We start from the raw sequence: 16,242 nt of genomic DNA, 5'->3' as shown, positions 1-16,242 counted from the left end.
TTGCTAATTACTGTACTATGCTAAAGTACTGTACCCCTCCCCAGAGCCTTGCTACAGGTGTGGAGTGTAATTGTTGCCCTTATCATCAGTAAAACAGATTTGCCCAGCCAGGAATTCCATTCCCTAAATGTGTTTAGTGCACTTGCAGTTCTGTAAGGTCTCCTAGTAACCCATGCAGGCATGGAACAGGACTCCTGGGAGCCCATCCCTTCCCAAAGGCCCACAGAGACTACACTGTCCCTAGAGACCCGTGTTGGCATGGTTGGGTCTTGCCCTCACAGGCTGCAGTCTGTTAAAAGTCCATCAAGAGTCAAAGACAGTATGGGCATCATTTGCCTTTGCCTCATGTTTTTCACTCAGGCTGAGTAACAATTCAGTTTCATTGGCTCTGTGGAAAGAGTTCTGCCTGAAGAGCAGTGGCACAACTTCTCTGCCTGAACAGCTCTCTAGTGCCATTAAGGTGCCTAAAGGTTTCCAGCTGGCTTCCAACTACCAGTCTAGAAGCCACAGGTTCCCCCTAGGTTCTGGATCCCAGCCACCAGTGTGGCTTTCTTTTTAGATAGATAAATGGATATATTTGTTTGTCTCAAACATTTCAAAGCTAGAGGTGCTACAGTCTGATTATGTTCATGCATATGTCACAAAAGACAAATGCTGTTCAGGGTTTTTTGCACCAAACATATTTTCCCACAGCACTAGAATACATTTTTGGAAAACATATTTCAGCTGATATGAATTTAATTTTATAGAAAAAATCAAGAACTATGGGCAGATTTAATAGGAACTGGGAGAAGTGTTTTTCTTGCTTCCCACTGTGGCTGGCTATCAGATCCCCACAGCTGTCTGCCATGTAGCAGTGCAGGATAGAGACAATAAGAGCAGCTAGGTTAAGATCAGCTGCATCTAACTTTATGCATTTATTATTTAAGCTTTATTCACAGAAAACAGAGAAATACTTAACTCTGGAGAGTGATTCAACCAACTAACTTAAAATAGGGTCATCTGACCTCTACAGTGGCTTCATTCAATCTAGACAAGTTGAAATCTCTAATTTAGATTACATTTTTAGATTCAGCTAACATTTGTGTTTGCTCAGAAGACATTTGAGTGACAAATGATGGAGATCTACATCACAGAAAACATTACCAGGGTTTTGTAACATGGCCATCTACACAACTCAGCAGCCAGTTCCCACTGCCCAAGGGAGAGAGACCGGAAGAGGTTCACAAGTGATGTTTCACAAGCTCGTCTATAGCTGGCCTTGGGGTCTGGGAAAAGAAGAAGCTGTACAAGCAGCTTCTGGTTACAGTTTCCTAATGCTTATCTTTGACATTTATTAGAGCTGGTGGATGTTGAACTACCCCATGACTTCTTTTCTCCTCTTAGAAGGCAGCAGCAACGTGACCCCTGTTTTAACTGAGAAAGTTGACTGCCTATCCCATCAGTAGTACTGATGATGTTACACAGAGCATCCCAGGAACCAGGAATAGTGCTGCAGCATGGTCATGACCTTAACACTATAACAGAGGGACTCAACATTCCTAACTGATCACAACATGGGTGTCTGTTAGGTAGCTGTCTAAACACGTATTATATCAACAAAAAATCTAATCAATATGGTCAAATACATACAGAACTGAATGGGACCCATACAACACAATGATAATAATCAAGAGAATGGTTTGTTGGGGTTTTTTTTTAAGTAGCTGAGAAATGCCTTTAACAAGTTTAACAATGAGGATATCGGGATTAACAATTCACCATTAATGCCTCCAGCTAAAGAAAAATTGGCTGGAAGGGACAGCAAAAAAGCCAAAAACCAGAAGCATGGACTTCCTGAAAAAGCCATGGTCCAACATGAAGACATTGCTTTCAACAGTATTGTAAAAGCTGAATATGTACTGTGAGAGCTTCGCTGAGGTGCTAAACATCTTCATCTCCCTTTGCTGTCAGTGGAAGAGGAAGGTGCTTGGCTGGAACAGGGTGAAATCCCATAATTTTTCACAGCTTATGTGACTCTCGAAACTTCCCTTATTCTGAATTACTTAAGACAGGAAATAATCATCTGCCCTGTGGCTAATGTGGTTAAACTGAAAAAAGCCTTTAGTGATGAAATGGCAGACAGATAGATAGATAGATAGATAGAGAGAGAGAGAGAGAGAGAGAGAGAGAGAGAGAGATAAGATAATTCACATTCCTTAGGCTCAATTTTTAAGGTAAAATCAATCTCATTTATGGATATCTTGGATTCCACCAGAATAATTTAAAAGATACACACTGCTTTAAAAAATTGCCAGAAAGAGGTGGGTAAGGAATCGCGATTTTCCATGATAAATCAATTTGAAAAGAAAGTATTCTGCTTACATTCATTTCTCCCAAAGTCTGTTTTGTTTTCTTTTTTATGGGATTCATACCTCATGCACAATTCCCATTTTCTAGGAGGAGAATGTAGGGTATCCCGACATTTGATGGTCCCACTTCACACGGGTGTGTTGGGACATATTACAAGGTTTTGAATTTGTCCACCACTTAATCTGGCATGAATTTGCCCAGGTTTGTCAAAGTCAGTGTAAAATAACTGAAATTGAGTGCCAGTTTTGAAAGGGTAGCCAAGCTGCTTAGACAGATCCAAATCCCCACTGATTCAGATGACTGTGAAGTTGCATGGATTCAATTAAGTTTTATTGTGTTAGTCTGCACAGTGTTATAACTTGTGTGTGGGGAGTCAGAGCATGATGAGCTCTGAGTCAGTCTACAGCTGACTCTCCAAAGCACCCCATAACCATACGAACTGGGACATGAGAAAGGAGGCACATGGAGCAGAAGGCAGACAGCTCTCCTACCAGGACAGGGAAGAGAGTAAAAATGAAGGCTCTTTCACTTTGGCTTGTGACATGCACAGCTGTTTCTAGCGCTCTTCCCTTCCACCCAGAGAAAGACAATGAAGAAGATGCAAAGCTTGTACAGGTAACTCTGCATTGTCCATATTTGGGATCTATTGAGCTATCTATTTTTAGACCTATTCTGTGTGTTCCAGTTGCACAGCAGCTGGCTGCATTTCTGAGAATGCTATTGCATAGAACTCTGCTGCTCGAATTTTATTAAAGTAGGATAAATCTGTACAAGCTGTAAATGTCAAGTTAATAAGTGTCAGGACAATGTTGTCTGTTTCTGTTTAGCTATGATCCTCATGAAAACATCTGTTGTGCTACAAAATCACAGGAATGTTTTGCCAGCAACATACACAAACAACATCACTCCTAAGGTATTTATTTGTTCAAGAAACAGATCAAAATGTGAAACATGTCGCTTTTGTTTTCACTAGAACTACTTGAATAAATTCTATGCTGTTGAGCCAGATCCAAATCAGCTTGGATGGAAAATAAATGCTGAAGCTGCAGCTGAAAAACTTCAGAAAATGCAACAATTTTTTGGGTTGAAAGTGACAGGAAAACTGGATAATGAGACATTGGAAATGATGAAGAAACCCAGGTGTGGAGTTCCTGATGTGGGTCTCTATGGCTTCACTCTGCCTGGATGGAAAAAAACCAAACTGACATACAGGTAGTATAATACTTTTGAGTTTAAATTTTAGATTTGTGGGTAACCAAATTTGTTATATTTAAATAAAATTCTATAGCAATTGTTTCCAGTTGGGAATACAAAAATGTTTCTCTCACCACAGCTGTTACCTATGCATGTTTCTGAGAGGAATTTCTGAAAATCAAGCTGGGTATTTTACATTTACTGGTTCAACCACAGTTTTTGCCTGTCATGTATCACTCCTGACAAATATTCTGTAAGCCAAACAGAAATGTCAACTGCACCCTGTACAAGCCTCATTGACATTTGCTGAGACAACAGTGTGGTAGTCACAGAAACCTGAGGAGGTAACTTTCCTCATGCTCAAGGGGCAACCTCCTGGCTAAGGCCCATTTTAAGAAAAAAAAGATAATGTGTACACAACTATTATGAAAAAGACATATTGGACAGTTATCACATACTCAAACACAGTCAGTTTTCACATCTCAAACTCACTCAGCCCACGATGAATCTTGGGAACTATTTGTTTACAGGTTACATTGTTTCTTATATATTCTGTTCATCTTCTTAACCATATTAGGGATTTTCTTTTTTTCTGCAAATACTAAATATTATGCTTGAATTCTCATAACTGTAGAATTGTGAACTACACACCAGATATGAGCAAGAAGGATGTGGATATAGCAGTTGAGAAGGCGTTTAAAGTGTGGAGTGCTGTCACCCCACTGATTTTCACTCGCATTCATAAGGGAATAGCAGATATAATGATTGCTTTTGGGACCAAAGGTAAAATGAATACTGCACTCAATGATAAAATTAATCAATATATTTTTCAATAGTCATAACCTAAGCCTAGTGTTGTATCAACTTCATGTTATTTAGTTCACGGACATTGCCCTCGCTATTTTGATGGCCCCCTTGGAGTTCTCGCTCACGCCTTTCCACCTGGCAATGGTTTAGGCGGTGATGTGCACTTTGATGAGGATGAAGACTGGACCACAGGCTCAGCTGGTAGGTTCTAACAAGGTTTGTAAAGTGTTATGCAGATGAATAAATTTCATTCTGATTTTATTTAAGTGAAGGAAGAGACTGAGATGAAACACTGCACTAACTATAAGAGCAGTTTGAGGATATTGCAGGCTGTCCTCCAACAGGGATACTTACAACAACATAGACATAAACACCTTGATCTGCTCTGGTCCTTAATTAGCCCTGATAAAAATACCAACAGGACAATTCTTTTCAGGTAGGAATGCCAGAGACACAGCCACTCTTACCTGTGGGCTGGTGGTGGCCCAGAGTTTCACAAGCACTGATAAAAGCTTTCTCTTTTCCCCTCCTGGTGCACACCAGGCCTGGCACTACAATGGCCTGTGCTTTGCAGCAGCCCTCAGAGAACACCCCCACCACCTAAAAATCAATACAGCCACCAGGGATAAAGAAGAGTCTTCACTAAAAATTCCAGGGTAGGTTCAACAATAGGCAGCAGAGAGGGGCACACTGAGTGCCCAGGCTCAATCTGTCTGGGAATATCTGCTCCGCTCAGCCTCCAGGCTGGCCGTGCAGCACATACTGCCTCTGATGGGTCTGTCAGCACACAGGCACATTACCCTCTGCTACTTTAGACCCTCTTCTCATCCATTTTTTGAGATGGAAAGCTGCAACAAGAGAGAAGTGAGGTCAGGAAGAGCAAGAGGCTAATGAACAGAAAAGTGCTGTAAAACCGCTGCACAAGGAGGAGACTGTGGGTTTATTGTGGTGGAAAAAATAGAGAGGGATGAGCTGGACATGTCACATGATTAAATGTGATGTTTTCCCCATACTGAGACTGAATGGGTCAACCACAGCTTTCTGCTGTTCCTCAGCAGCATAGCTCCAGCAGCCAGACATTGCAGAACTTGGAGAGCTCGGAAGACTCGTGAGCGGGGAGGACTGACTGGAAATATGTGTGGAAAAAATGAGGCTTTATTTTGTTTGGGTTTTTGAGAAATGAATGTCTTGGCTTCAGCCAGCCTTTCTTGGGCAATCGATGACCAGTCCTCTCCTCTGCCACAGACTTGTGATCTTCATTAAATCTGGTGACATTTCTGGGTCTTGGTCTGCAGGACAGATGATCATTCTTCCCTAATTCAGAAAGACACGTTACTTGGAGGGACGCATGTTGAAGGAAATTCCATTTTTATTTCTTTCTTGTGTTAAAATATTTCACTGGGAATAAGCATGCAGAAGCATAATATGTTAAAATTTTATTTTGTTGCATAAATCTCTAAATAAACAGTATGCTTTAAAGTCCCAATGGTAGAAAGGTAAAGCGTTCTGCTAATGTTTTATTTTTCCTTGTCTATTCATGACCTCACCTTTCTTTCTCAGGTTTGCAGGAGGGAGAGTGACACACAGAGTGACACTTTGATATCTGTGGTGAGCACAGAGTGTGTCCTCCTGCCTTGCCCTGGAGAGCTGTTAGTTTGATCTGACTCACTAATCTGTTCTACCTCAGCCAGGAAACCCTGCCAGGACATTCCAAAGAGCTGCACCCACACTCACCCCCAGATATCTACTCATGACAAACACACGCTTTCAGTAGCTAACAGAAAGCAAGAGGGTCAAAAGTCTCTCCCTTCTAGTAGGGGAAGACCACAATCTTGTCCTATAGAAAAATATGTTCACCTAGATGCATTCCCTAGTGAACATCAATATATTGTATGAAAACTGTGACTGAGTAATAGCCTGATGCTGTGATCATATCAGCCATTTACTGAGTGAAATTTGACTGGTCTCTTCTCTCTATCCATTTCATAAGGGTTCAACTTGTTCCTTGTTGCTGCTCATGAGTTTGGCCACGCCCTGGGTCTCTCCCATTCTAATGATCAGAGGGCTCTCATGTTCCCCAATTATGCCTACATCAGCCCCAGTGAATCTCCCCTCTCTCCAGATGATATAAGTGGCATTCAGTCCATTTATGGTAAGTAAAATCCGTGGCTTTAGAAAAAAAGGTAAGCAGGGGAGAAATAATCTCTTTCACAAAGTTTCACCATAAACTTAATAATATTCACATACTATTAAAAAAAGAGCAAGGTGTGGAAAACTTAATATTTCTACAATTCGGTGTATTCTTTCCAAAATTTCTCCCTCAGGATCCCCACCAAATGCCCCAGATAAAAGGCCAACCACCCCTACCTCACCTGAAATCTGTGGCTCCCAGATATCTTTTGATGCTGTAACTACACTCCGACAAGAAGTCATTTTTCTAAAGGGCAGGTAAATACTGATGGGACATTTGTCTGCATGGGGTTTAATTTTTCTTGATTTATACAAAGACTGAATACTTTTGTGGTTTACATGCTTACAATGTAAACATGTTACACGTTTACAAGGATTTACAACGAGACAAATGGATTTCAATTCACGGAAATAAAAGTTTTAGCAGATATTAGTTGTATTAATATTTTACAGGATCCTCTGAAAAAAATGTTTCATTTTCTTCCAGAAAACATCTCAATCTCAATGAGACCTTGTTCCCAAATGTATAGCTGGTAACACTGAGTAGTGACTTGACCTCATGATGCAAATATTTCCAGACAATCACATAAAGGTTTGGTTTGGAAGGTACCTTGAAGATCATCTAATTCCAAGCAGGGACACTTCCCACTAGTCCAGGTTGCTCAGACTCCCATCCAACCTGGCCTTGAACATTTAATTACTAATCTAAGTTACTAACAAACTAAGAAATAAGTACATTTGACCATACAGTTGAGCCAATCTCTCCTCCAATCCCCTCTGCAAGCCCAGAATCATCTGGGGAATTCATCTGCTGAAGAGGTTACAGTAAGTCCTACCTGGGCTGCTATAACCCTCTCACTATACAGTACAGGGACTACTTGAAATATTCAGCAGCTCATAACTGATAATTTATCAATCAGTTTTAATGAAAAGCCAGAATGAAGATAGATTAAAAAGAAACGAACACTTCCCAGGGCAGGGACTTATTTCCTTTCTGACACATCAAGCCAGGTAGCTCCCCTGACAAGAAAGAGCTTGTAAGTCCCAATGTTGCTCACATTCTTTTGCATACACAGAAGTTTCTGTGGTTTGTTATGTATTAAAAACCTGTTTCATATTTAAATTAGGCACTTGTGGCGGGTATATCCTGATAACTCAGAAGCTGAACGTGAATTAATTTCTGCCTTCTGGCCAAATCTGCCTCCTGGTATTGAAGCTGCATATGAGAACACAAAAGATCAGATCCTACTTTTCAAAGGTGAAATATGAGATTTTCTCTAATTTTTTTCTTAATTTAACTATGTGGGCAGAAGAAATGTGTGCATAAAATACACTTTTCAAATAGGTAAAATAAAAACTCAGAATATTTCATCAATTTTTCCTACAACCTACAATAAAGGAGCATTTTATAATTTACTGTCTGAAAATGACTGGCAAAACTAAATATTTTAATTTGTCTTAACAGGCAACAAATTCTGGGTTATCAGCGGATATCAAGTGTTGCTTGGTTATCCAAAGAACATCAACACACTGGGCTTCCCTAAAGGTGTCAAGAAAGTTGATGCAGCTGTTTGTAATAAAAATACAGGGAAGACAGACTTTTTCATAGGTGATAAGTACTGGAGGTAAGAAGAATTGACAAATGTTTTCCTATTAATAACTCCAATATAATCTGAATAAAAATTAAAGTGAACATGTTATTAAAGAGAAAGCAGACCTTTTAGGTAACTGAAGGTTCCCTCCAGATCCTATTCCCAAACTGGCATGAGTGAGTTTTGATACCCAAAGAGCAGGCAGGGGAAGAAAGAAGTCAGCTTTGGGAAGCTGAAAGATTCCTTCTGTGTGCAAGCACAACGGCTGCAAAGGTCTTCCTCAGGCAACCAGGGCAAGCATGGTTCACACAGACTTTATTGTGACTAACTGTGGGGTTCCTCAGTGATACATACAGTGTCATCTGGATTTTGAGATTCCTGTGGTTTCCTGTTTTTTGGTTTTGATTAATTAGGGTAGAGTATTTACAATATCTTGCATTGTTATTTTACTGCTTTGGTCACAAGACAACAGCATGCAAGTGAACCGCAACACGCATTTCTTACCTAGTAACTCGTTCTCCCAGCCTCAGATGCCTGTGAAAAATATTTCTTGTATCCAAGGAGAAGTGAAACAAAGGCTTTGTTTGCTTGGTTTGTTTTGTTGGGTTTTTTTTTGACCTGAGAGGGTTCTTAAATCTGGAAGAACATTTTAAGTTCTCCTTTCAAGTCCCCTTAATTTAGCCCTATCTCATCAAAATTGTCTTGGCTTACATAGGAAGAACTTGATGTTTTAGAAATAAGCCAGCTTCCTTGCCTCCCTCTAAATCTGTCCAGCTAGTAGAGGACTATGTACAATATCTTATCAAAGTCTGAGAGGAGTCAAAATTCATGCTATAAATATGTGCTATAGCAGGAATGAATCTGTCCAGTGTCCATGCACTGTCTGCCACTCTATTATCATCAGAGGAGGGAAATCCCATCCCTGGAGTCAAAAATGTGGGTCTTCCTCCCATTTTTCTCACTTAGGATGCTTTTTTGGAAGTGTTTACCTTTATCAGCAAACAAAAACAACCTCACGGAAAACACAATGGCCAGCATCCTGCAGCCATTTGTGCAAGTAAATAACACAACTTTTTCTTGCAACCCCATTGAAACCAACTAAATTGCAGATGTTGGACACTTTTTAAAAACTGCTTAACTTGGTGCAGAATTGAAGCCTAAACTTTGGAAAACTACATGTCTCCCTTCATATGATTTAGGTTTGATGAAAACAGCCAGTCCATGGAGAAGGGTTATCCTAGACTGACAGTGGATGAATTTCCAGGAATTAGTCAGAGGGTTGATGCTGTTTTTCAACAGAAAGGTAAATGAAATAAGCTTTTATGTAAAATCAGTTTAGTTCTAAAGATCATAAGTTCTGAAACTATGATGAATGTCATTATTGCTGCATCCTGCAAAAGACAGAAATGAAGAGATGCTCTCCTGTGTGTATGAAGGGGATTTGTCATAATTAAATTATTTCTTGTATCCATAGCATAATGCTTTACTTTTTCACTTCCAGGATTATTCTACTTCTTTCATGGACCGAAGCAGTGGGAGTATGACCCTACTGCTAAAAAAGTCGTCAGAGAAATGAAGAGTAACAGCTGGTTTCACTGTTAGCATCATTAAACTTTCTTACATTCAGCAAAAGACAAGAGCTACCATTCCAGAGATCTCAGAAATTGTTTGTATGTATGCTGCCCTATAGAATAGGCAACAGGACTGGTTTTCAAAAATACTTTTCATGTATTTTATTAAATTAACATGTCAGCTTAAATTTTATTTTCAAAGACTAGAACAAAATTGCATTTTTCCCATAAGTGGAAATTATACAAAATAAGTTACTACTTTATTCTCCAGATGGTTTGGGGATTTTTTTAATATTATGGCAATAAAGAGTTTTAGGTTGATGGCATCTGTTTTCTGCTTCATCTGTTGAAGGCATTCAACATTTCTGAGGTGTGAAAAGCTGCAGGTTGACATTTTATTATCCCTGCAGCATACAATTTTGTACTTTGCCTCTTTTCTCTCCAAAGAGAAAGCTTCTTTTCTCTCCATCTGCAAGATACAAGCTTTCATTAGCCACTTGCTTTTCTGCATTCTGCAGAAGATGCATTTTCCTGTGTCTTGTCCTGCTCTTCTTTGGCTGTTCAGCCTTGTCCCTTTCACATCACAACAGTACTTTGACATCCAAACCACCCTAAATAAATTATCTCACCAGATAATCACCCTGATCAGTCTTTATAGCATAACAATCAACATTTCATCAGTGTCCACTTTGTCTGAAGCTATGAATTACATCCTTCACACATCAGTCCTGCCCTGTTCAAGAACAGATTCAACTACCCTGTCATGGAGCACAACCTTTGCTCTGCTGATACAAACATACAAAGATGTATGTGCTTTACATACATAGGACATTTATTGCCTGCTGCCATGCAAACTCTTCACAAAATCACACAAAATCTGTAAAGTCACAGTTACATCATCTCCAGGTACTTCTTTTACTTTTAGTTCTGGAAACAGGCCCAGGACACACTGTGAAATTGTTGGCCATACTGTGTGCATGGCTGGGGATACCTGGGAATCTGTTCTCAGTACTGGTTTGTCCTGCTGTTCCCCAGTTCTCACATATTTGTCTGTTTTACAACCTGTGCCATGATTTAGTAAAATATTTCTTTTTGCTGTGTATTTTTATAACAATGCAATGACCCCAGCATGAACCTTGCCTACCTGACTTGCTGTAAACAGCAGCAGTACCACTGTGCTGCTGCTATTGCTGTGAGAAACCCACTGGCTTTGTTCCCACCAGGAAATCAAAGTAAAGGATCGAATGTGATGTTTCACTAATCTACAAGTCTAATCATGGGGAACACCATCACCATTTAGATCCCTAAGAAAATGTAAGCCTAAAGTAGGGTGGTACGGTAGACATTTGAGGGAGATTCATCAGACTGCTTTAGCTTTCTGTCTAGATATATGAGTTAGGGAAGATCCCTGTACTGAAAAAAGAGGAGGAAATTTTCCACAACATTACTCATCTCATCTCATCTCATCTCATCTCATCTCATCTCATCTCATCTCATCTCATCTCATCTCATCTCATCTCATCTCATCTCACTCAAAAGACTATGCTGGGGCAAACCAGTGTCTTCAGCCTCCAGAGAAAGCATCTCTTTGCAGAAGACTACCCAACTAGCTTAGAGTAGCTGCCTTTCAGACAGATAAGGCTGGGTGGAATTAATAGTATCTTTGATGGGTATCTCTCAGTTTTTATTCAGAATGGGACATCCTACATTTCTCCTCTATGATGTTTGCTTTTTTGACAAGTTACAACAGCAGCTTATCACCACAAGCCAGTGATAAAGTTGTCTGAAGGCACCTGCTTGCATTTGTGATATCCCACACAAAAAGAGCAGAACATGCTGGAGGCAGGTGGAACAGCGACGATTCCTTAGCAATTTCTGTCTTTACAGGTTCCTTAAACTCTTCTCCAGCATTCAATTAAATTGCTGGCTGTGTAGTAGAAAGCACAGTTTAACAGCACAGTCACAGAAGCTGCCAAGTTACACCCAGGTGTTTATACTCAGAGCAAGATTACTCTTTAACACACTGTCTGCTCAGTGTGTAATATGATTGTAAATTTAATTTCAAGAAACGTTTAATCATTGAGTCATAGAGGAGATTATTCATTTCTTTACAATAACTAGGCAAGTCCCACTGTCTTCAGATATATAAACAAACATCATATTATCCTGTGCTCCTTCTTTTCTTAGGTGAAACATTGTTTCATAATTTATAAAAAAAATCCCTGGTCTTAAGGCAAGTTAATCTTTAACAGTGGAATGTAGTTAATGAAGTTTTCTGACTGGCAGCTCTGGCATTCTGTTAAACCAGTGAGGGGCTCATGTTCACAGGTCACCTATGAAAATAAATAAAGCAAACAGTATTGCTTTTCCTTTATTAGTAAAGAAGGCCTAAAGGTCATTCCCAACACAGAAAGACTTGACTTCTGATTAGTGGTAACAGTTTGGTCAGACAGTTTTCCCTCTCTGATTGTCATTTCATTGGAGGAGTATGAACCAGAACAGGAGTGCCAGAACAGAAGAGTGCTTACTGGTGATCCTATCCTTCCATCTCTGGACAACATGGGATTATGTCTTGCAGCTCACTGTATCCTCCCACAGCCCCAGAGAGTTCCCAGTACCTCTCCCCCTCTCTTATGCCTCCTACAGCTCCTCATAATGCATGTCCCCATACTATATTTAGGTATCTAGCTGGGAAATCCTGTGCATCACCAGTTACCCGTGGGGTGACCAGCCACCAGCCCCACAGCCTGGCCCAGGGATGAATAATCTGTCTTCCCATCAAAAGGGGTTTTTCTCCTCTAGCCAGCTGCTATTTTCCACAAAACCAGGAAGAACTATGGAATTTCAGTTTGGCTTGGAAAAATTGGCCAGTACTTCCAGTTGCTGTGGAGCCAGATGGATCCACAAAAAACAGGATCCCATGTGGTAAAGCTGAAATAATGTTCTCAGTGTTTTTACTAAACATTCTTCTTGCTTTCCACTCCAGATTTCCATTCAGTTTTATAATATTGTATTCCCCCTACTGTTGACAAGAGGAGTTTGAGAGGGCAGACAAGGAAAGGCAGAAATTACATATAAAACCAAGGAGACAGCTAATCCACATTTGTCTTTCCAGTTGTTTCCTGTCACCAAGAAAAATGGTCATTTGCTTCTCATCCAATTAATGGTTTTCAACAGCTGCTTTTCAAATGAATAAGGTCCTAAGATGATGAGACTGAACTGAAATGAGGAAATTATACATCCTAATGTAATGTGTTCCTGAGGCCCACAAACTACAGCATTCCTGGTAGATTGTCCTGAAAAGTCCTGCTCACTTCTTTGCCTGCAGGAACCCAATCTCCTGACACTGGCATGGGAGTGTTTCAGCTAACAGAGTGGGGCAGGAGCTATGTATGATTAAATATTTGCTAGAGCAGAGCTGAAAAGACGCATCTTACCCTTTCAAGAGAGCAATTCTCCCCTGTGCTCCCAGGTGACAGACAGATACACCTGAAGCCCTGAGAAAACTGATACTGATTTTTTTTAAGGGTTTGGCACCTTTAAGGAAATAGAAAGACAAGCATGGGAGCTAACATATAAAGAAAGAACTTGCCTGGCTGTACATAACCATTCTTCCCTGCACTCTCTCCTAACTCCACGCCCCTTGCTGCAAATTGCAGATATCCCAATAACAGGAAAGGAAAAGTGCAAGGCTGTGTTTAAGTGCTGACAGCCAACATGCTCTTTGAACAGCTTATGAAGTTTGAACCTTTTTGAACACTGGTCCATCAGACATGCCAGAGCCACACCCAAAACAGAGAACTGAAACCCAGTACCAACATTGCAGGTGCTGAAACAGGACATCAACAAGAGCTGAGGGTGAGTGGCACAGTGCAGATGAGGGGCCTGGCCAAAACAGAGAGAGCACTCTTCTGAGGTTTACACACCCAGGCAGAGAGCCTTGCAGGGTGAACCCTTTTAGTGGGAGCCATCTCGGCGATCTTACTGAGTGTACCTTGCACATGTCCTTTGCAGACAGGATCTAGAGATCTGACGTGTGTTCTGTGATTCTGGCTGTAAATCAGACTTTTTCATGGTCTGTCTGCATTCATTGATTAAATCAACTTGGGATAAGGGATGTCTGTTGGATTTTTCCTCAGGCATCCCAGGCTTCATGTGTTTTTATGGTCTGGAAGCGCTGTATCTTGCTAACTTCAGATAAGTTAGTGGACATAGATCATGTGTGTGTTTGTGTGCTCCTTAAAGTACCTTGTCCCCATATGGGTGCATGTGGGTCTGCACAGGCTCTGTGGGGCTCTGCAGCCTGCAGAAGCTAAAGGAGCAGGGAAGGTGTGGAAATGCCTTCTCTGTGTGATAGGAACAAATGCTGCTGGTGGAACAAAGGGCCATACAATCTCATTATTCATGAGCAGGACAAGGTTCCAAACTATCAGATAAAAATCCAACATAGGCTCCTAAAGACTAGGTCTGAGTCTGGGGTGGGTAACTCAGCCTTTGGATATTGTGTCTGTTTGACCTTGGACTGATGAAGGTGGTGACTATTTTTGGAGCATTTGCTATGGAAGGTTAGCACAGGCTCCCAAAGAAAGTGCTGCTTCTTGCAACAGATCGGAGTTAAGAGCTTCACCTTGCCGAGCCCAGCAATTCCCGTGGACACAGCCCGCAGGAACCTGCTAGCACTGCCCACTGCCCCTGCTTCGGGTCCCCGGGTCAGGGGGTGGGGGCTCAGCACTGCGGCCCCAAGGTCACAACTGTCGCCCTGGGTCACCGCTGCCACCGCGCGGTCACCGCTGCCACCTAGCGCTCACAGCTGGCACCCCGCGCTCACAGCCACCCCAGCATCTGCTCCAGGTTGGCTCCCGGCAGCTCAAGCTCCTCAGATATTTCATTTCAGTTGCGCGGCTCAGAATTTTCTAAATAAAAGTTTGCATAAAGGTATTTTATAGAGAGAAAAGTGTGTGAGGAGAAACACTCAGATTTAAAAGCAAAAAAAATGCTTTGTTAAATCTATTAATAGGGTTATTTAAACTGAATAAGCTGAGCTGTGTGTTTGCCATATTGGTGGTGATTCAAAGTCACCGAAAGGAAAACATAAAGAAAAGCACCAAGAGGGTACTAGAAACTATGTTTTGAAGGACTGAGTCCCCTAAATTATCAGAAACTATTATAGGAACTGGTAAAAGCTGTTTTGCCCTAAACTGAGGGGTTACAGTGGTTAGGATGAAAAACTGATACTTAAAAATGCAGATATTTTCATTAAATAAATACTTAGAGACATATGGAAATGTCATTGTTAAACAGAACAACTTGGTAATAAAGATGAAAAATATATAGTTTACAAAAAACAAGGAAAAGCATTTTTTGAATGTGTATTTATGCATATAATGCAAATATATATGCATATATTTACCTTTAGCTATGCTTCAGGCTATACCATTACTTTTATCACTACCACTTTTGATTTTCACCAAAGATTATACAGGACATGATTTACGATAAATATATGAACTCTTTAAATCCTGATGGAATTTCAACTTTGGTTATAATTTTCCAAGCAGCTGAACAGCACATTTATCACTTCACACTACTGTAAACAGGATTACTGTCAACAGACCAGGCTTTTAGTGTTAAACAAATACACTTGGTGTAAGGAAGAAAGGAAAGTTTACACTGATCTCAGGAGGAGACCAAACAGGTACAGGTGTGTTCTGGAGTAAAATTCTGTAAGTCAACAGCTGTTTGTTTATGGAGATGTACAGAGTATGGAAGGAGAATGACTACTAGTAAAGATGTCTTTTTGATTTCAAAGTGTGATAAACTCTTCCCTCATTTCCAGGAACACAGTGCAGCATGTGCACATTGTGAGCTGGAGGACAGGATTTAATTAGAGAAGAAGGTGCTGATTCAGCAAAGCCTTCAAGCCCATGCCAAAATTCCAACATGTATTTAAGTAACACTACTTTTGAAATCCTTTGTGCAGTCATAGCCCTAATGGGACATCTGTGCTCATTAAGAGCAGTAAAATGCACCGTCCCAGCAAAGTTCACACAAAGCATGGCCACTCCTCAAGCACTTGGCTGATGAAATGTGCATTCACAGCAGTATGTTTAAAGTGATGTGTGTGTAAATGAGAATGGACCCCATCATGTTCCTTCCCCTTGCAGTCCCCTTGACTCTCCTTCCCAGAGCTTCACCCCCACCTTGCAAACCTTTCTGCTTCTGGTTTTGCAAAGATTATTTTCAGGTACAGATTATTGGAGGCCATCATTTTGGGAATCAGTGATATCAAAAGGCAGAGGTCTACACAAAATTCAAATTGTACAAAGGGAGATACAGAGGTCTTCCTTTCATTCCTGAATATACTGTGAGATATTTTTGCAGACATAGACTTTCTGTAAGAATTTGCTTACCCTGTAAAGGCCAAGTTCTAGGTATTTAAGTATGTGATTTCCACAAAAATCCTTGTGTCTGGTTGGGACAATTTGGGACAAAATTGACCATCATTGTGTCATTCTTAAAGCTTTAAAGGGAGGGTG

The 16,242-nt window shown here is 40.7% G+C and overlaps 1 protein-coding gene across 1 annotated transcript; it reads left to right on the top strand.

The window, feature by feature from the left end:
* The first annotated feature begins 2,704 nt into the window (after positions 1-2,704).
* LOC132323424 (matrix metalloproteinase-27-like) lies at positions 2,705-10,032 on the top strand. The gene is made up of 10 exons (XM_059838615.1): positions 2,705-2,967; positions 3,326-3,564; positions 4,181-4,329; positions 4,426-4,554; positions 6,344-6,505; positions 6,678-6,801; positions 7,671-7,801; positions 8,009-8,168; positions 9,335-9,438; positions 9,637-10,032. Exons 1-10 carry the CDS (start codon positions 2,815-2,817, stop codon positions 9,735-9,737), a joined length of 1,452 nt encoding a protein of 483 aa, XP_059694598.1. The 5' UTR covers positions 2,705-2,814; the 3' UTR covers positions 9,738-10,032.
* The last annotated feature ends 6,210 nt before the right edge of the window (positions 10,033-16,242 follow it).

The sequence above is a fragment of the Haemorhous mexicanus genome, chromosome 2 (assembly GCF_027477595.1).
Source record: "Haemorhous mexicanus isolate bHaeMex1 chromosome 2, bHaeMex1.pri, whole genome shotgun sequence".
Taxonomy (NCBI): domain Eukaryota; kingdom Metazoa; phylum Chordata; class Aves; order Passeriformes; family Fringillidae; genus Haemorhous; species Haemorhous mexicanus.
The sequence above is the reverse complement of the archived record's forward strand: the minus strand, read 5'-3'. Positions and strand labels throughout refer to the sequence as shown.